Source organism: Oncorhynchus gorbuscha, linkage group LG01 (genome assembly GCF_021184085.1).
Source record: "Oncorhynchus gorbuscha isolate QuinsamMale2020 ecotype Even-year linkage group LG01, OgorEven_v1.0, whole genome shotgun sequence".
Classification (NCBI taxonomy): Eukaryota; Metazoa; Chordata; class Actinopteri; order Salmoniformes; family Salmonidae; genus Oncorhynchus; species Oncorhynchus gorbuscha.
In genome coordinates this window covers 106,762,429-106,784,410 of record NC_060173.1, presented here as the reverse complement: position 1 = coordinate 106,784,410, position 21,982 = coordinate 106,762,429, and the positions used below count along the sequence as shown (strand labels likewise).

Sequence of the window (21,982 nt, the reverse complement as noted above, 5' to 3'; positions counted from 1 at the left end):
GACCTTTTGAGCACTGTTTGTGTGCTCAGCATACGTTAAACTTGATGTTCAAGGAAAGGACTGAAACTCTCTCTTGTGTGAAACCCTCGGTTGTAAACACCCCCCCCCCCCAGCCTCCACCCCCTGTGGGCCGCTGGCCACTCAGCTATGAATGGCCTTGAGAGAATGAATGGTTTCTCCAAGGAGTTGATTATTGCAATTTGCATAATGGTCTTGCTCGGGAGTGACAGGCAGAGTGGAGGCTGAAAGAGAAAAGGGCATACACACAAAACATTTCCCCACAGTAGGAGCAAGAAAAGAGAGGGGGGGAAGGAGGGGATGGGAGAGAGATGGGAGAGCACAACTCAAAAAGTGCTATTTATGGGATTGTATGAAATGTATATATTTTTTTGAGGATCTGAGATGATGGCTGTCTGGGACAAATAGTACTTGCTCTCTGGGAGCCATCAGACTGTTAAGTAGTCACCACTCGCTGGCCTCCACCCAGTACCCTGACCCAAACAAAGATTTTACTGAGTTACAGTTCATATAAGGAAATCAGTCAATTGAAATAAGTTCATTAGGCCCTAATCTATGGATTTCACATGACTGGGAATACAGATATGCATTTTGGCCACAGATACCATAAAAAAGGTAGGGGCGTGGATCAGAACCAGTCAGTATCTGGTGTGACCACCATTTGCCTTATGCAGCGCGATACATCTCCTTCACATGGAGTTGAACAGGCTGTCGACTATGGTCTGGAGAATGTTGTCGCACTCTTCTTCTATGCGAAGTTGCTGGATATTGTCCGAAACTGGAACACGCTGTCGTAAACATCAATCCAGAGCATCCCAAATATGCTAAATGGGTGGAATGTCTAGTCAGTATGCAGGCCATGGAAGAACTGGGACATTTTCAGGTTCCAGGAATTGTGTTCAGGTCCTTGTGACGTGGGGCTGACCTTGCGTTATCATGGTGAAGCATAAGGTGATGGCGGAGGATGAATGGCACAACAATGAACACGGATCTGCAGTGACTCCTTTAATTGTTCCCAGCACAAGGTGCACCTGTGTAATGATCCTACTGTTTAATCAGCTTCTTTATATGCCACACCTGTCAGATGGCTGGATTATTTTAGCAAAGGAGAAATGCTCACGAACAGGAATGCAAAAAAAATGTGTTCCCAAAATGTTTGAGAAATAAGGCTTTTGTGTATTTATTTGACCTTTTATTTAACTAGTCAAGTCAGTTAAGAACAAATTCTTATTTTCAATGACGGCCTAGGAACAGTGGGTTAACTGCCTGTTCAGGGGCAGAACGATAGATTTGTACCTTGTCAGGTGGGTGATTTGAACTTGCAACCTTTTGGTTACTAGTCCAACGCTCTAACCACTAGGCTACCCTGCCGTGTATCTGGGATCTCTTATTTTAGCTCATGAAACATGGGACCATCCCTATACATGTTTATTCAGTATATATAATCATGGGACACTGGTCACTAATTTTCACATACTGTTTTACCCACTTCGTATGTACTCTATTCTAGTCAAGGCCTATCATATTTAGCTATTGCTGTACATATACCATTCTATCCTACATATTATATATATATAACTACATATTCTATCCATATACTGTTCATAATGACTTTATCCTATGTGTTTATAGTCCGTGCGCTGGCATTGCTAATATTTCTATATTTCTGAATAGCATTATTTAACTTTTTCGATTTGCGTTAGATATTAGCTAGGAACACAAGCATTGCGCTAAACCCGCAGTAACATCTGCTAAATGTGTGCGACCCAATATGATTTGATTTTGATTTAAGATACCAGTCAAAAGTTTGGACATACCTACTCATTCAAGAGTTTTTCTTTATTTGTAATATTTTCGATATTGTAGAACAATAGTGAAGACATCAAACTATGAAATAACACATTGGTCATTGTCTTGTTGAAAAACAAATGATAGTCCCACTAAGCGCAAACCAGGTGGGGTGACGTATCGCTGCAGAATGCTGTGGTAGCCATGCTGGTTAAGTGTGCCTTGAATTCTAAATAAATCACAGACAGTGTCACCAGCAAAGCACCATCACACTGCCTCCTCCATGCTTCAGCGGTGGAACCACACATGCTTGTCTCACAAAGGCAGTTGGAACCAAAAATCATCTGACCAAAAAGGACAGATTTCTACCAGGTCTAATGTCCATTGCTTGTGTTTTTTGGCCCAAGCAAGTATATTTTTATTATTGTTGTCCTTTAGTAGTGGTTTCTTTGTAGAAATTCAACCATGAAGGACTGATTCACACAGTCTCCTCTGAACAGTTGATGTTGAGATGTGTCTGTTACTTGAACTCTGAAACATTTATTTGGGCTGCGATTTCTGAGTCTGGTAACTCTAATGAACTTATCCTCTGCAGCAGAGGTAACTCTGGGTCTTCCTTTCCTGTGGCAGTCCTCATGATAGACATTTTCATCATACTGCTTGATTGTTTTTTAGACTGCACATGAAGAAACTTTCGAAGTTCTTGAAATGTTGGATTGATTGACCATCATGTCTTAAAGTACTGATTGATTGTCATTTCTCTTTGCTTAATTGAGTTGCTCTTGCCACAATATGGACTTGGTCTTGTACCAAATAGGGCCCTCTTCTGAATACCACCCTTACCTTGTCACAACACAACTGATTGGCTGAAATGCATTAAGAAAGAAAGAAATCCCACAAATGAATTTTTAACAAGGCACACCTGTTAGTTGAAATGCCAGGTGACTACCTCATGAAGTTGGTGGAGAAAATGCAAAGGGTGGCTATTTGAAGAATCTCACATTTAAAATGTATTTTGATTTGTTTAACACTTTTCTTTGTTTACTACATGATTCCATGTGTGTTATTTAATAGCTTTGATGTCGTCACTATTATTCTACAATGTGGAAAATAGTGAAAATAAAGAAAAACCCTTGAATGAGTAGGTGTGTCCAAGAGTTTGACTAGAACTGTAAATAACACATTGATTTATTGTAGCTTTATGATCTGTCATCGTCTCTTCACTGACCTTATTCTCATAGATGAATGAGACATTTTAGACAGGTCTTCAGTAGACGCCAATGAGACATTTTAGACAGGTCTTCAGTAGACGCCAATGAGACATTTTAGACAGGTCTTCAGTAGACGCCAATGAGACATTTTAGACAGGTCTTCAGTAGACGCCAATGAGACATTTTAGACAGGTCTTCAGTAGACGCCAATGGGACATTTTTTGTTTCCGTTCAATATGATACGTGATGATAATAATGATAATATAATAATAATAATAATATGATACGTGATGATAATATAATAATAATGATAATATAATAATATGATACAGATGATGATGACATGAATTAACAAAATGTCCAGTTAGAGGCACAGGCGGTTGGTGAACATGTTCAGCTGCAGGTCTCAATAGTGCAACAGCGAAGATCTACCCGTCGTTCTACGGTCCTCAAACATCAATGAGCAGGAAACATATTGAAACTCAATGGAATAACTTGGAGTTTGTGTTGTCATTCTTCAGCTTGTATGCTCAGTCTTTATCTAACCCATCTCTTTGCTCAGATTAAATGAAGCGTAACGGTGATCTCTCCAATTTTTGGTGCAGCTGGTGTTGAATGGTGCTTACATCAGCCTACAGAATAAGCCTAACATATGTATTGGACAGACATTGTGTGAGAGACATCAGTCAGTGATCCTTCAGTGATCTTTCAGGTGGAACTGTTTACAGCCAGCAGGGAGCGTCTGAAGTCGGTCCATTCCTTGGTCGGTTCCTTCTGTCATGCAGGTGAAAGAGGACCCAAAAGGAGCGTGTCAGCTAGACTAACGCCACAGACTGCAGGGGAGGAGCGTGTCAGCTGATGAAGGCAAAAAAAACACGACAGGACAGGGCGATACACAATCCAGGGGAGGAGCGTGTCAGCTCTAATCAGGGGAAAGGATCGGGAACAGGTGTGGGAAGGGAGGGGAGGAACGTGGGTCAGCCTAGAGAGAAGAGAGAGCGAGAGAGTGAGAGAGGGAGGGGGGAGAGAGAGGGATAGAAGGAGGGAAAGAACCAAATAAGACCCAGGGGATGGGGGCACAGGGACAAGTGATAATAAATGACAAACAGCCTCATACCATTGTTTTTTAGGGAGGAGTTCGTGATTCATTGCCATCATGTCTTAAAGTACATTGATTGGGAGGCTCTTGCCACAATATGGACGTCTTGTCAGCCTTACCTTGTCACCAGGGGAGGAAATCCCACAAATGAATTTTTAACGTGTTCAGCCAGGTGACTACCTCATGAAGTTGGTGGGAAAATGCAAAGGGTGGGAAGAATCTCACATTTAAAATGTATTTTGATTTGTTTAACACTTTTCTTTGTTTACTACATGATTCCATGTGTGTTATTTAATAGCTTTGATGTCGTCACTATTATTCTACAATGTGGGGAGTGAAAATAAAGAAAAACCCTTGAATGAGTAGGTGTGTCCAAGAGTTTGCCTAGAACTGTAAATAACACATTGATTTATTGGGATCTGGTCTCTTCACTGACCTTATTCTCATAGATGAATCAGCCTTCAGTCCAATGAGACATTTTAGACAGGTCTTCAGGACGCAATGAGACATTTTAGACAGGTCTTCAGCAATGAGACATTTTAGACAGGTCTTCAGTAGGGAGGAGGCGTGTGGGACAGCCTCAATATGATACCATGATAATATAATAATAATAATAATATGGGAGATAATATAATAATAATGATAATATAATAATATGCGTGTCAGCGACTTGGAGTTTGTGTTGTCTCGTCCATGTATTGGACAGGGAGGAGCGTGTCAGCCTCGTCCAGGGGAGGAGCGTGTCAGCCTCGTCCAGGGGAGGAGCGTGTCAGCCTCGTCCAGGGGAGGAGCGTGTCAGCCTCGTCCAGGGGAGGAGCGTGTCAGCCTCGTCCAGGGGAGGAGCGTGTCAGCCTCGTCAGCGTGTCAGGGAGTGTCAGCAGGGGAGGAGCGTGTCAGCCTCGTCCAGTCAGGGCCCAGGGGAGGAGCGTGTCAGTCCCTCAGCCTCCAGGGGGGAAGAGCGTGTCAGCCGTCCAGGGGAGGAGCGTGTCAGGGTCCAGGGGAGAGCGTGTCAGCCTCGTCCAGGGGAGGAGCGTGTCAGCCTCGTCCAGGGGAGGAGCGTGTCAGGGAAGAGCGTGTCAGCCTCAGCCTCCAGGGGAAGCGTGTCAGCGTCCAGGGGAAGAGCGTGTCAGCCTCGTCCAGGGGAAGAGCGTGTCAGCCTCGTCCAGGGGAAGAGCGTGTCAGCCTCGCCCAGGGGAAGAGCGTGTCAGCCTCGCCCAGGGGAAGAGCGTGTCAGCCTCGCCCAGGGGAAGAGCGTGTCAGCCTCGCCCAGGGGAAGAGCGTGTCAGCCTCGCCCAGCGTGTCAGCCTCGCCCAGGGGAAGAGCGTGTCAGCCTCGCCCAGGGGAAGAGCGTGTCAGCCTCGCCCAGGGGAAGAGCGTGTCAGCCTCGCCCAGGGGAAGGGCGTGTCAGCCTCGCCCAGGGGAAGAGCGTGTCAGCCTCGCCCAGGGGAAGGGCGTGTCAGCCTCGCCCAGGGGAAGAGCGTGTCAGCCTCGCCCAGGGGAAGGCGTGTCAGCCTCGCCCAGGGGAAGGGCGTGGGCCCAGGGGAAGAGCGTGTCAGCCTCGCCCAGGGGAAGAGCGTGTCAGCCTCGCCCAGGGGAAGAGCGTGTCAGCCTCGCCCAGGGGAAGAGCGTGTCAGCCTCGCCCAGGGGAAGAGCGTGTCAGCCTCGCCCAGGAAGGTTTGTGGTAGAGTTAGGACATGGAGCGTGTCAGCCTCGTCCAGGAAGGTTTGTGGTAGAGTTAGGACATGGAGCGTGTCAGCCTCGTCCAGGAAGGTTTGTGGTAGAGTTAGGACATGGAGGGTGTCAGCCTCGTCCAGGAAGGTTTGTGGTAGAGTTAGGACATGGAGGGTGTCAGCCTCGTCCAGGAAGGTTTGTGGTAGAGTTAGGACATGGAGGGTGTCTTTACAGAGACTGAGGCATTGCTGCCCTACAGACACGGCATGGTCGCTGTAGAGATGATGTGTCAAATCTTTTCAAGTCAGTCTGGCAACGCTCATACAGAATAACGATTCTGATATGTATTCTTCTGGAAATTAAACATGTACAGGAGTTAAAAGGCCCATTGCAGTCCTAAACATGATTTTTCTGTGTTTTATATGTATTTCTACACTGAGGTGGGAATAACACAAGGCAGTAAATTAGTCAAAAGACCAATAAGAGAGAAAATGCCAAAACACTCTGCCAATAGCTGCTAGTTTTCAGGTTTCCCCTCCCAACTCAGGCCACTTCCGGACACTTAGCAAAATTCATGCAATATAAATGTTCTTTGCAAAGAAGCTATTTTTATTTTGGCCTTTTTAATTGAAAACAAATCACATTAAGGTACTTACATTGCTACCCAGAAATGATTTGATTTTGAGATAAAAACGGCATCATTGGACCTTTAAAAGGGCAGAAAGCTGTAGGTCAGAATCAAACCAAATGTTATTTGTCACATGCTCTGAATACAACAGGTGAAATACAACCTTACAGTGAAATGCTGACTCACAAGCCCTTAACCAACAATGCAGTTGGTTAAAAATGGGTAAAAGATAAGAATAACAAATAATTAAAGAGCAGCAGTAAATGACAATAGTTGCGCAATATACAGGGGGGTACAGGTACAGAGTCATTTGAGCTACCCACAACCCCTAAACACACCCTCTTAAAAAAAATAAGCATTATTTTTTTCCCTCTTCTGTGTGTTCTGTCAATTTATATGTCCTAGATACTAGTACAGCAAACCTGTAGTGGTGCTTTTTCTTCTACTGATCGAGCTATGAACCGTCGTCTCCTGTTTTTGTTTCCCTAAACAAGCCTCTCTGTTCTTAGTTGTATTGTTGTGCCTGAGTTGTCACACGCTAGCTGTCGACCTGGGTGGATCTCAGTGGGGATTCCCCATAGTGACTCCTCCTTTTCTACTGTAGCTGCTGTCTGATGATTGACTCACTGCTTCTGATCCCTGTGCTTTGCCAAGTAGGTGCCTCGTGAAAGCTATCTACTTCACTTAGACAAAATAATATGCAGGGCTCTGTTGGCAGTGCTCACCAGCCGTCTTTCCCTATCAGCTCACATGAAGATGAAGACACTCCTCTCTAAATCTGCATTTGATCACCTGTTTCTCTGTGGCCAGTGTAAACTGCACTACAGCACCTTGCTGGAGCAGGAAAGAGATCTCCTGAGATTCTTCTAGGCTTTTCTAATATCCTGTTGATAGTAGCGAGGCAGAGGGGTGAGGGGGAAGGACTGGTACGTAGGGGGGAGGATGGGAGACAGAAAGGCTGCTGGGCTGTCTGTGTTTGTAATAAGCCGAGTGCACTGGAGGAGCCTACCGGTGAAGGAAGCACTGGGGTCAAGAGGCCTGCTACACACACGGGAGCCCAGGTCCAGTGTTTTGGATGGAAGTACGCTTCCGGAGCGTTCTCCCTGCCGGGAGGGAGAGGAGAGGAGCAGAGGCCTGCTACACACACGGGAGCCCAGGTCCAGTGTTTTGGATTGGAAGTACGCTTCCGGAGCGTTCTCCCTGCCGGGAGGGAGAGGAGCAGAGGCCTGCTACACACACGGGAGCCCAGGCCCAGTGTTTGGATGGAAGTACGCTTCCAGAGCGTTCTCCCTGCCGGGAGGGAGAGGAGGGGAGCAGAGGCCTGCTACACACACGGGAGCCCAGGCCCAGTGTTTGGATGGAAGTATGCTTCCAGAGCGTTCTCCCTGCCGGGAGGGAGAGGAGGGGAGCAGAGGCCTGCTACACACACGGGAGCCCAGGCCCAGTGTTTGGATGGAAGTATGCTTCCAGAGCGTTCTCCCTGCCGGGAGGGAGAGGAGGGGAGCAGAGGCCTGCTTCACACACGGGAGCCCAGGCCCAGTGTTTGGATGGAAGTACGCTTCCAGAGCGTTCTCCCTGCCGGGAGGGAGAGGAGAGGAGCAGAGGCCTGCTACACACACGGAAGCCCAGGCCCAGTGTTTGGATGGAAGTATGCTTCCAGAGCGTTCTCCCTGCCGGGAGGGAGAGGAGGGGAGCAGAGGCCTGCTTCACACACGGGAGCCCAGGCCCAGTGTTTGGATGGAAGTATGCTTCCAGAGCGTTCTCCCTGCCGGGAGGGAGAGGAGAGGAGCAGAGGCCTGCTACACACACGGGAGCCCAGGCCCAGTGTTTGGATGGAAGTATGCTTCCAGAGCGTTCTCCCTGCCGGGAGGGAGAGGAGGGGAGCAGAGGCCTGAGCGGCCGGCCTCCTGTTGCCTGACGGAGCGCCAACTCACTGGGCTTTGCTTTGTCCTCCTCTCATTGGGATGGGAGAAGACAGGCCTCAGCTGTGGCGCCTCACATGTTGAGCATCAGTGAACAGCATCATAGTACACACACACACACACACACACACAGCTTTAGATTTATAAATTAAACCATTTGGGCCTCCCGAGTGGCGAAGCGGTCTAAGACACTGCATTGTAGTGCTAAAGGTGTCACTACAGACCCGGGTTCGATCCCGGGCTGTATCACAATTGGCTGTGATCGGGAGTCCCATAGGGTGGTGCACAATTGTCCCAGCCTCCTCCGGGTTAGGGGAGGGTTTGGCCGGGGGGGCTTTACTTGTCTCATTGCGATCTAGCGACTCCTTGTGGCGGGCAGGGCGCCTGCAGGCTGACCCTGGTTGTCAGGTGAACAACACATTGCTCCGGCTGACTTCTGAGTTAAGCGGGCGGGTGTTACAAAGCGTGGTTTGGCGGGTCATGTTTTGGAGGATGCATGACTTGACCTTTGCCACCCGAGCCCATATTATTATGGTTTGCTCATCCCATACAATATGTATCATGTCACATGGTCATGTATCATTTTGGAGGATGCATATGACTATGACCTTTGCTCATCCCCCCGAGTATCATATCACATATGTACATATGTATCACATACTGCTCATCCCATACAATATGTATCATATCACATGCTGCTCATCCCATACAATATGTATCATATCACATGCTGCTCATCCCCATACAATATGTATCATATCACATGCTGCTCATCCCCATACAATATGTATCATATCACATACTGCTCATCCCCATACAATATGTATCATATCACATACTGCTCATCCCATACAATATGTATCATATCACATACTGCTCATCCCATACAATATGCGTGACTCGTAAGCCGTAATATGTCATCCCCAAGGCCTTAAGTCACTTATCTCTTTCCACGTACTGTAGCTGGTCTTGTGTACAAAATTCTCAGAACCTCCATATGACAGGCTAAATACACCTCAGAGTAGTAGGACGAATGGACAATGTGCTCTTAATATGGGCGAGTTGGTTTACTTGTACCTCTTTGTGTGAGAGTTTACATTACCAGAATGACTAAGTACAGCAGGGTAGAAGGCTGTGTGTGTTCATGGAATAAGTACTGCTGTGACTCTGCACAGCACGCTGGAATTAGTCCCTGGGGTCCCCTGCTATGTCTCTGTTCAACTCAGCACTTCTGCACACACAGGCCATCTTCTGCCGTTCTTCATTGGCGAGGCCTGGGATGTTTTGTGATAACTCTTCAAAAAGGCACAGAAAGCCTTCCATATGGATCCATCAGGTTTAAACTGAAGGGGCGTGACCTCCATAGCTTAGGTAATGTAGCCGATCCCGAGAGGGGTGATGCTGTGAAGACGGCTTTACCAACGTGTGTGTGTGTATGTGTGTGTGTATTCAATCAGGGAGTTAACATGGAATTATCTTCTCCCCAGTCAGCATGTAGGTTTGTCTGTACTCTCCATTTTAATTTTCATTCTTGTCAGATGGAGCACTTGTTGCCCCTTCTGAATGTACAAGTTTGTTAGCTGAGTGCTGATGTCAATAGTACTGTATTGTAGGCTTGGCCGTTATCCAGATTTAATTACCGTTCCTGTACCGTACCGGGGTATACGTGTCACCGGCAGTGCACACAAAGGGCGTTATTTCTTTCCAAAGATAAAAATACTTGTAAATAATGTTAACAAACGCTAGCAAATTACTAGCGGATTCTAGATAAATATTAACAAGTACAAGCGGACATACAGTACCAGTCAAAAGTTTGGAGACACCTACTTATTCAAGGGGTTTTTCTTTATTTTTTACTATTTTCTACATTGTAGAATAGTAGTGAAGACATCAAAACTATAAAATAACACATATGGAATCATGTATTAACCAAAAAAGTGTTAAACAAATCAAAATGTATTTTATATTTGAGATTCTTCAAAGTAGCCACCCTTTGCCTTGATGACAGCTTTGCACACTCTCTCAACCTGCTTCACCTGGAATGCTTTCCAACAGTCTTTAAAGAGTTCCCACATATGCTGTGCACTTACTTGTTGGCTTATTTTCCTTCACTCTGCGGTCCAACTCATCCCAAACCATCTCAATTGGATTGAGGTCGGGTGATTGTGGAGGCCAGGTCATCTGATGCAGCACTCCATCACTCTCCTTCTTGGTGAAATAGCCCTTACACAGCCTGCAGGTGTTTTAGGTGATTGTCCTGTTGAGAAACAAATGATAGTCCCACTAAGCGAAAACCAGATGGGATGGCGTACCGCTGCAGGATACTGTGGTAGCCATGCTGGTTAGGTGTGCCTTGAATTCTAAATAAATCAATGTCACCAGCAAAGCACCATCACACCACCTCCTCCATGCTTCACGGTGGGAACCACACATGTGGAGATAATCTGTTCACCTACTCTGCGTCTCACAAAGACATGGCGGTAGGTACCAATAAGGACAGATTTCCAATGGTCTAATTTCCATTGCTCGTGTTTCTTGTCCCAAGAAAGTCTCTTTCTATTGTGTCCTTTAGTAGTGGTTTCTTTGCAGCAATTCTACCATGAAGGCCTGATTCACGCAGTCTCCTCTGAACAGTTGATGTTGAGATGTCTTTACTTGAACTTGAGGTATTTATTTGGGCTGCAGCCTTCAAATGAACTTATCCTCTGCAGCAGAGGTAACTCTGGGTCTTCCTTTCCTGTGGCGATCCTCATGAAAGCCAGTTTCATCATAGCGCTTTATAGTTTTTGCGACTGCACTTGAAGAAACTTTCAAAGTTCTTGAAATGTTGGAAGTGTTCCTGGATTGACTGACCTTCATGTCTTAAAGTAATGATGGACTGTCGTTTCTCTTTGCTTATCTGAGCTGTTCTTGCCATAATATGGACTTGCTCTTGTACCAAATAGGGCTCTCTTCTGTATACCACCATTACCTTGTCACAACACAACTGATTGGCTCAAATGCATTAAGAAGGAAAGAAATTCCAGAAATGAACTTTTAACAAGGTACACATGTTAATTTGATTCCCGAGTGGCGCAGTGGTCTAAGGCTCTGCATCTCAGTGCAAGAGGCATTACTACAGTCCCTGGTTCAACTCCAGGCTGTATCCCATCTGGCCGTGATTGGGAGTCCCATAGGGCCGCACATTGGCCCATATTTTCTTCTCACTGCATTGTTGGTTAAGGGCTTGTGAGTCAGCATTTCACTGTAAGGTTGTATTTCACCTGTTGTAATTCAGAGCATGTGACAAATAACATTTGGTTTGATTCTGACCTACAGCTTTCTGCCCTTTTAAAGGTCCAATGATGCCGTTTTGATCTCAAAATCAAATCATTTGTGGGTAGCAATGTAAGTACCTTAATGTGAGTTGTTTTCAATTAAAAAGGGCAAAATAAAAATAGCTTCTTTGCAAAGGACAATTTTATTGCAAGAATTTTGTGTCCAGTTGGGAGGGGAAACCTGAAAACTAGCAGCTATTGGCAGAGTGTTTTGGCATTTTCTCTCTTATTGGTCTTTTGACTAATTTACTGCCTTGTGTTATTCCCACCTCAGTGTAGAAATACATATAGAACACAGAAAAATCATGTTTAGGACTGCAATGGGCCTTTTAACTCCTGTACATGTTTAATTTCCAGAAGAATACATATCAGAACCGTTATTCTGTATGAGCGTTGCCAGACTGACTTGAAAAGATTTGACACATCATCTCTACAGAGATCTGTCATTGGCCAGGTTGTTACGGTCAGCTTCCTTTCTGTGTTGCAGACCCTGGTTGGACCGTAATGACCACACGCTTCCAGTTGCCAGCTGGCAGATCTTACAATGTCCGGGCATCAGAGCTGGCACGCGACAGGCAGCACACTGAGGTTGGCTGCAACATTCTTCTCTTGGACAACACTGTCCAAGCCTTCAAAGTTAATGTAAGTATCACAACAAAACAAGCCATTTTAAAAAGTGTATATGTGTGGAAGCCATGAGATGCTAAATGTGTTTATGTTAATTAACGGTAAATTACCATGAGACCGACAGTTATTTGCTTGACAATCACCAGCTGACAATTTCGTGACCGCCACAGCCCTAGTCTTGAGTCAATAAATATTCAACCCCTTAGTTATGGCAAATACGAGTACAATACGAGTATAATATGAGTACAAATTTGCTTAACTAGTCACATAATAAGTTGCATGCACTCACTCTGTGTGCAATAACAGTGTTTAATGTGATTTGTTATGAGTCCCTCATCTCTGTACCCCATACAATTATCTGTAAGGTTCTTCAGTTGAGCAGTACATTTCAAACACAGATGCAACTACAAAGACCAGGGAGGTTTTCCTATGCCTCGCAAAGAAGGGCACCTATTGATAGATTAGTAAAAAAATAAATAAACAGACATTGAATATCCTTTTGAGCATGGTGAAGTTATTAATTACACTTTGGATGGTGTATCACCCAGTCACTAAAAATGTTGCCAGAGAGGAAGGAAACCGCTCCGGGATTTCACTGAGGCCAATGATGACTTTAAAACCGAGTTTAATGGCTGTGAAAGGACAACTGAGGATGGATCAACTACATTGTAGTTACTCCACAATACTACTGTAATTGATAGAGTGAAAAGAAGGAAGCTTTTACAGAATAAAAATATACAAACATGCATCCTGTTTGCAATAAGGAACTAAAGTAATACTGCAAAGAAATGTGGCAGATTTAACTTTGTCCTGAATACAGTGTAATGCTGTTATTGTACAATCCAGGTGTGCAAAGATTTTAGAGATTTACCCAGAAAGACTCACTGCTGTAATCGCTGGCAAAGGTTATTTAACATGTATTGACTCTGAGGGTTGAATACAATATTGTTATTCTATTCAATATAATATTGTTTTTTAAATTATTATTATGTTTTACAAATGGTAGAATTTTTCTTCCACTTAACATTAAGAGTATTTTTTGTTGTTGTTGATTGTTGACAAAAAATGAGAAATCTAGTTTAATCCTACTTTGTGACACAACAACATGAAATCTAGTTTAATCCCACTTTGTAACACAACAACATGAAATCTAGTTTAATCCTACTTTGTAACACAACAACATGAAATCTAGTTTAATCCTACTTTGTAACACAGCAACATGAAATCTAGTTTAATCCTACTTTGTAACACAGCAACATGAAATCTAGTTTAATCCTACTTTGTAACACAGCAACATGAAATCTAGTTTAATCCCACTTTGTAACACAACAACATGAAATCTAGTTTAATCCTACTTTGTAACACAACAACATGAAATCTAGTTTAATCCTACTTTGTAACACAACAGAATGTGGCAAAAGGTGTGTGATTACTTTCTGAAAGCACTGTATGTTCCTCCTGATCCATTGTCACGGGCTGTTACTCTTAACTATGTCGAAAGCGCTACATGGCCATGTCCCAGAATAGCTCTTGGAATCAGTTGGATTTACTGCAGCCCTGTTGTTCAACACTCCTCTTTGGGTCGTAGATCTTTCAGGGCTATATTTCTCCTAGAAGATACCCAGGACTGTAACACCACAACATGTTGCAAATCTAAGATGTAAATGTCCCCCATCCGTTCCTTCCGTCCTCTGCAGGGTGGTGGGGGTTGAGGCCAGGGCTACAGCCTAAGCTCTCCTCACTGTGAAATGCCTGACATTCTTTCTCACATAGTAGCTTCCCTTAGGGCTGTCCATTCAAGTATATACTCGCTCACAGGCACGTCTTTCTAGCTACACACACACACTGGGTGCCAAAAAATCAGTGTTCAGAGTAGGGATGGGTATCGTTAAGATTTGAACGGTATTCCTACTCTTACTGATGCTGCTTATCGATCCGGTACTTTAACGGTATTCCTATTGTTTTTTTTGGGGGGGGGGGGGGGGGGTTACGAGAGAAAAAAACTAAACAAATTAAGATCATAATTAACATTTGCTTTATTTTCTAAAATATATCAAATAATTATATCAAACAATTATTTACAGCAAAAGAAACAGCAATGTTTTTGAACAAATCGCTAATTATAGACTAATGTTGTGGCGATGGAAATGCAAAACAAATTAAAACAATATTTTCCTGCAAAAGAAAATAGTGGTATAGAGCAACACGGGTGGGGCCTGCAGGTGGGCTGCAGAAGATAAGACAGTGGTATAGAGCAACACGGGTGGGGCCTGCAGGTGGGCTGCAGAAGATAAGACAGTGGTATAGAGCAACACGGGTGGGGCCTGCAGGTGGGCTGCAGAAGATAAGACAGTGGTATAGATTTAGATGCACTGTTGTAAAGTGACTGTTCTACTGGATGTCATAAGGTGAATGCACCAATTTGTAAGTCGCTCTGGATAAGAGCGTCTGCTAAATGACTTAAATGTAAATGTAAATGCAGGTGGGCTGCAGAAGGACTATACAGTGGTATAGCGCAACACGGGTGGGGCCTGCAGGTAGGCTGCAGAAGATAAGACAGTGGTATAGAACAACACGGGTGGGGCCTGCAGGTAAGCTGCAGAAGTACTATACAGTGATATAGAGCAACACGGGTGGGGCCTGCAGGTGGGTTGCAGAAGATAAGACAGTGGTATAGAACAACACGGGTGGTTCCTGCAGGTAGGCTGCAGAAGATAAGACAGTGGTATAGAACAACACGGGTGGTTCCTGCAGGTAGGCTGCAGAAGATAAGACAGTGGTATAGAACAACACGGGTGGGGCCTGCAGGTGTGCTGCAGAAGATAAGACAGTGGTATAGAACAACACGGGTGGTTCCTGCAGGTGGGCTGCAGAAGATAAGACAGTGGTATAGAACAACACGGGTGGGGCCTGCAGGTAGGCTGCAGAAGATAAGACAGTGGTATAGAACAACACGGGTGGTTCCTGCAGGTAGGCTGCAGAAGATAAGACTGTGGTATAGAACAACACGGGTGGGGCCTGCAGGTAAGCTGCAGAAGGACTATACAGTGGTATAGAGCAACACGGGTGGGGCCTACAGGTGGGCTGCAGAAGATAAGACACTGGTATAGAACAACACTGGTGGGGCCTGCAGGTAAGCTGCAGAAGGACTATACAGTGGTATAGAGCAACACGGGTGGGGGCTGCAGGTGGGCTGCAGAAGGACTATACAGTGGTATAGAACAACACTGGTGGTGCCTGCAGGTGGGCTGCAGAAGGACTATACAGTGGTATAGAACAACACGGGTGGGGCCTGCAGGTAGGCTGCAGAAGGACTATACAGTGGTATAGAGCAACACGGGTGGGGCCTGCAGGTGGGCTGCAGAAGGACTATACAGTGGTATAGAGCAACACGGGTGGGGCCTGCAGGTGGGCTGCAGAAGGACTATACAGTGGTATAGAACAACACGGGTGGGGCCTGCAGGTGGGCTGCAGAAGGACTATACAGTGGTATAGAACAACACGGGTGGGGCCTGCAGGTGGGCTGCAGAAGGACTATACAGTGGTATAGAACAACACGGGTGGGGCCTGCAGGTGGGCTGCAGAAGATAAGACAGTGATATAGAACAACATTGGTGGGGCCTGCAGGTAAGCTGCAGAAGGACTATACAGTGGTATAGAGCAACACGGGTGGGGCCTGCAGGTGGGCTGCAGAAGATAAGACAGTGGTATAGAACAACACTGGTGGGGCCTGCAGGTAGGCTGCAGAAGATAAGACAGTGATATAGAACAACACTGGTGGGGCCTGCAGGTAAGCTGCAGAAGGACTATACAGTGGTATAGAGCAACACGGGTGGGGCCTGCAGGTGGGCTGCAGAAGGACTATACAGTGGTATAGAACAACACTGGTGGGGCCTGCAGGTGGGCTGCAGAAGGACTAACACAGAAAGATCAACATATTTGCCTTCTCTGGCAGAAGTCGGGACCTCCCCTGGCTTATTGTGATCCCTGCAGTCGAAAATACCCTCTCGCTAGGAGTGGAGGAGGCTTGAGCACAGAGGTAGCTTGTTGTAATGTTTGTGAGGCGGGGCAGAGTATCTCTTCTCCCACCACTACACAGGATCTTCAGCCATGGAGATGGGAGGCAGGCCTTTGTAGAGCTCCACCTCTAGGTTAACATGCTCGCTGAGGGTGAGGGACGAGGTGTCCTGTTGGATCGTCAACCTCAACTTCCTGTCCTCCTCTGAGAACAGCTCCTCCAGGGATCACCTTGTTTTGTACAATGGAGGGACTGTCTCCTCCATTTCATCTCCTTCTCATTCAGACTCCTCCTGTTGCTGGTGCTCTGTCTGTCTGCTCCGGCTCCTCTGACAGCCCTGGTGTTGCTCCTGTCACATTGGCCTCAACAGTTGCCTTCCTCAGCCTGTCCCAGGTGGCGTAACTCACCAGCCTCCCTTTAAATCTGGGGTCCATTGCTGTGGCCTCATGCAGGAAGGCTTGAATGTATTCATCCTGATAGCACTCGGAGAGGTTCTCCCAGACATGGTCTTTGGTTGCCACTAACGTTGTATCTTCATGCTTCACAGTGAAGAGCTCTTCCAGTTTGTGGAGGACGGTTTGATCTGTCCACAGGTGGCATTCTTTTCACATGATACACACAGTGTGGATGTATAGAGGATTCTCATGAGCTGGACAAACTCCTCAGCCTTATGGAAGTCCTCGTCCTTCAGGCGGTCCAGGTTGTCCTTGGTCGTTGCTGTTCTCATTCGTGGATCCAAGGCCGCTGCTTGGATCACTGCCACTGCTCCATGAATCTCTCTATCGTTAGATAGAGGTCCATCTGGTCCTGACCTCAATGATGAGTGAGTGTTGCGGAAGGTCGGAAACAACAACAAAAAACAACATGCATTTAATTACCACACACTTGAATTTTGAAATAAATTGTTAAATGTGGGAATTTCAAAATAATACTTTAATAGATTGAACTGGCTTTTTACCAAGGAGCTGCTGCTTTTCCTTCAAAACTGTTTTGGACATCGAGGATCTCTTGAACCACATGACCACTGCTTGTTTTGATTCAGGCTGCCCATTTATCAATGGAAGTAATATTGTAGATTTTATGTGCTGCTAGATTTACTATGTGCACAAAGCTCTTGATGACAACATCCATATTGCCAGCTATATAAACAGTCACAGCTACAATATTTCTCGGCTCTGTCTCAAACTCTTCCTGAATGTCTGAGATCTCCTCTCCCACTACTTCGCCAGTTTGCGATTTGTACACTGTCCTGGTGTGGAGGACCTTCTGTTGTACACTGTCCTGGTGTAGAGGACCTTCTGTTGTACACTGTCCTGGTGTGGATGACCTTCTGTTATACACTGCCCTGGCTTGTGTACTGCACTGTAACAGAGAGATAGTGGTCCTGACAGAGGCTGGTCCACCCGTCTGATGTGATGGCCAGCTTTGGCACGTCCTTCAGTTCAGTGATCACATTGGCCTTTTCTACACCACACCAGGTAGGAATTAAAATTTCTCTAAGGTAACTCCTGGAGAGAGGGGTATATTTGTGTTGAGTGCCTTGCTCATCTCCCTACAGTACAAAAACTGTTTACACGTGTTGAATTTATTATTGCATTGTGGAGTGATGGGACTAATACAACCCTTTTATACTATTACTAAACATGAATATAACTCAACATATACTGACAGACTGTTACCTGAAGTCCTTGGAGTCCACTGTTGCAAAGGGGTGTAGGCCATTCACTATGACCTTGGTCACGGTTAGGTGGCACTCGTTCACCCTCTCCTCAGTCATCCTCCCACTAGCTGCCAGCGTGAAGGGGCTTTGGGCTTGTCTTTCGCTTGGACCAGCAGTATTAGAGGGAGGAGTGGGTTGGTTCATTGTTGCTGCAACTTTAACAGAAAAGTAGCAAAATCTTTAAATGGGCAATTTAAATTTCTGAACACACCCATAGCTCAACAATCAGCTGGCTAATGGTTCCTTTTGATCAGGAACCCATGTTCTCATAATTGAGTTAACTTGTTATGGCTGCAATCCCGTTAACGGGATAATTGTCATCAACAACCGCTGAATTGCATAGCGCTACATTCAATGAATATTACTAAAAATATTTATATTCATGAAATCACAAGTGCAATATAGGAAAACACAGTGTTGTTATTAATCCACCTGTCGTCAGATTTTGAAAATGTGCTTTACAGCGAAAGCAATCTAAGCGTTTGTGTAAGTTTATCGATCGCTCGACAAAACATTAAGTACACTTAGGATCAAGTAGCTTGGTCACGAAAATCAGAAAAGCAATCAAATTAATTGTTTACCTTTGATCTTCCTTTTCACTCACAAGACTCCCAGTTACACAATAAATGTTCCTTTTGTTCCATAAAGATTGTTTGGCGCGTTATGTTCAGAAATCCACAGGAAAGAGCGGTCACGACAAACGCAGACAAATACTTTTCGTAATGTCCACCGAAACATGTCAAATGTTTTTTTATAATCAATCCTCGGGTTGTTTTTAAAATATATAATTGATAATATATCAACCGCAAATGTCTATCAGTAGGAGAGGGAAAAGTAATGGCTGTCCAAACTCTGTTGCGCAAGCAAAACTCATGCGACCACTTGACACGATGTTGTCTTTCTGGCTCATTTTTCAAAATAAAAGCCTTATACTCTGTCTGAAGACTTGACACCTTGAGGACGCGATAGGAAAATGAATCTGGTTGATATCCCTTTAAATGGAGCAAAGGAACATGGAGTTTTCAAAATAGAAGCCACTTCCTGGTTTGATTTTCCTCGGGTTTCGCCTGCAATATCAGTTCTGTTATCCTCACAGACAATATTTTGACAGTTTTGGAAACTTTAGAGTGTTTTCTGTCCAATACTACTAATAATATGCATATATTAGCAACTGAGACTGAGGAGCTGGCCGTTTACAATGGGCACCTTTTCATCCAAGCTACTCAATACTGCCCCTGCAGCCATAGGAAGTTAACTCCTTGTGTGTGCTCTAGGCTGCTAGCATACATACCTAACGTAGAACAGCCAACGACAGATGAACTACGAGCTAGGCAGTCAAACTGTGCATTTCTCTGCCTGTGCATGATGCACTTTCGAACAAGCAAAAGTCTTGTTGCATTGTGGCAACGAGCATTGTCAGCATCGACTTTGGTGAAGTGTATCCACACTTTTGTATGTTTAGTTCTCTCTGCCATCGTCACTAATTAAGAGCAGGGTCTTTGTGCGGGCGACAGGCTCCGTGAGAGCGATCTCTTCTGGATTGGGAATAGTGAAAATGCATCATATGAATGTCTTAATCCTATTGTAAATTAGAAACGGTTGGTGAAATTATAAAATGTGTAGCAAATAAATATGAAATGTATTTTCCTAATTTCTCCAGTTTCCGAAAGCAGAACTGATAATGTCTGTTTATAATTTAGCCCCGGGGCCTATTTAAAACCTGGTTTCGGGACCCATCCCTAGTTCAGTGTCTTTATTTAGCTAGGCAAGTCAGATGAGAACAAATTCTTATTTACCTGGGAACAGTGTGTTAACTGCCTTGTTCAGGGGCAGAACAACAGATTTTTACCAAGTCAGCTCGGGAATTTGATCCAGCAACCTTCCAGTTACTGGCCCACTAGGCTACCTGCCACCCCAAATGGCCACACAATCATATTACATGTTAGGAGGAATATAAAAGAGCTTGCACAAACCCCCCTCCCCATGTTATTTTTATTATATAATGTGGGAATATGTGAATTATATTATTATGTAACTTCTCTGAGTTAATGTTTTTCATGTTGATACTGTGTATATATATACTCCATCTGTTGCCGCGGTAGCCCGGCTATAAAAGGAGCTTGTGACACCGATCTTGGCTCAGCAGCTAAATTGATAAAGCTCAACTTTCCTTCGATTTCCTTCCTCAGTTCCGCATCGATTTGTACTCTGCAGTTCCTGGAAAGCCATCCGTCCCTGGCATAACGAGTTGGATTGATCAGATTTGTCCAAGCCTTGTCGTGACCTACATTCCCTGAGTGATTGGTTCCTCTGAATGTGAAGGGAAACTGAGAAGACAAGATGGAGTGATGAGAAAGTAGGAAGGGAGGAGGAGTGAGGATGATGAACGGGACAATAGGAAAGAACCTGAGTGATTGTTGGTGTCAGATGGGTCACTAAATATTGTCACTAAACAACTAACATCGGTTCAATTACTTGAATTACATGTAGTATCAACTCAAGAACTGTGGGATGCTGGAATGGAGTTTTCATTAAGCAAATATTCAACCTAGTTCAGCTCAGAAACATGGTAATTAACTACAATGACCATAATCCATTGCACTTGTTTTTTTTCCAGCTCAGGCAGAGATGGATACACTTGTATGCCTGCTACGTTAGGTTAGATGCACACAGACCACAGCCTGAATGAGAGAGAGGATTGTGCACATCACAGCAACAAGAGAGAGGGAAAGAGACAGTTTAAGTATGCCTCATCTTCTTTGAAGAACTAGTAAAATAATTTAGTCAGACAGCTCTGCAGCTAGCCTAGCAAACTAAATAGGATGACTCACCACCGTACGATATGGGGAGTGTAGAGATAATGTTGGCTGGCTGCTGAGCAGAGATGAGATGATGACTTTAAGGAATGAAAAATAATAAAGACGTGAAATAAAAACAAAGTAATATACACAACTGAAATGTTTTATTTCATAGTAATTTCCTATTTTTCTATTGATATTTACCCAATGTGGACCTGACAGAGACAATAGAAATGTTCAATGATAACTGCTTTTAGCTTTGGAATTTCCATTAAAAAGCTCCTTCTCACTCTCCATGCCTCCCTCATCCTCTCCCTCCCTCCCTGACTCCTCCTTTGCCTGCCTGCCTCCTCTCCTTTTCCTGCCTGCCTCCTTCTTGCTCTCCCTGCCTGCCGCCTCCTTTCCCTGCCCCCCTCCCTCCCTGCCTCCTTTGCCTGCCTGCCTCCTTCTCCCTCTCCCTCCCTGCCACCTCCTTTTCCTGCCTCCCTCCCCTTCCTGCCTGCCTGCGTTTCTCTTTCTCTTCCTCCATCCCTGTCTATCTGTCTTGTACTGCTCCTGAACAAGCTGTCTCATGTCCACATTTCACTCATTCCTCCAAGCTCAGGCTCTAGCAGTGCCCCAAGCCAAATTGTATACACATATTTAGCAGATGTTATTGCGAGTGTAGCAAAATGCTTGTATGTGGCATCAATATGAGTCAAACATGAATTCTAGTGTCAATATTGACTATAAAGTGTAAATAGGATAATTTTGGTCATAAAGTCACTTGTCTAAAACTGAGTTTGTAACATCCTTGCGTCACAATGGGTAATTGAAGGTTGGGTTTTGATTTAATGATGTCCAATTGTCCACTGACATGGAGTGCTGCGGTGATTTGCTCTCTATCCAATAGCATAGACCTGCCCAGCGGCTCCGACTTTGTTCAAATAAGATAACACGTTGTTTTACTTGACAAGTGCTGCACCAAACACCTTAGATATAAAGTTGTGCAACTAAAACATCCTTTGGAATAACATATTAGAATCACTGGCCACTTTTAGAAATGGATCTCTAGTCGCTTTAATAATGTTTCCGTTTCTAGCATTACTCCTCTCGTATGTATAAACTGCACTCCACTCTACGATATCTTAGTCACTTTTAAATTGTGTTTACATATTGCATCATC

The 21,982-nt window shown here is 44.8% G+C and overlaps 1 protein-coding gene across 3 annotated transcripts in view; it reads left to right on the top strand.

The window, feature by feature from the left end:
- The window catches only part of LOC124048432 (tyrosine-protein phosphatase non-receptor type 4-like), a 110,379-nt gene that overhangs the window by 22,737 nt on the left and 65,660 nt on the right, over positions 1–21,982 (top strand). For 2 of the 3 annotated variants that reach the window (XM_046369217.1, XM_046369234.1), the window contains exon 2: positions 12,142–12,296. In XM_046369217.1, coding sequence (XP_046225173.1) covers positions 12,159–12,296 — 138 coding nt within the window. In that variant the 5' untranslated portion in view covers positions 12,142–12,158. Of the gene's footprint in view, positions 1–11,673; positions 11,725–12,141; positions 12,297–21,982 lie in introns of all 3 variants that reach the window. The other variant, XM_046369227.1, reaches the window with a different exon arrangement.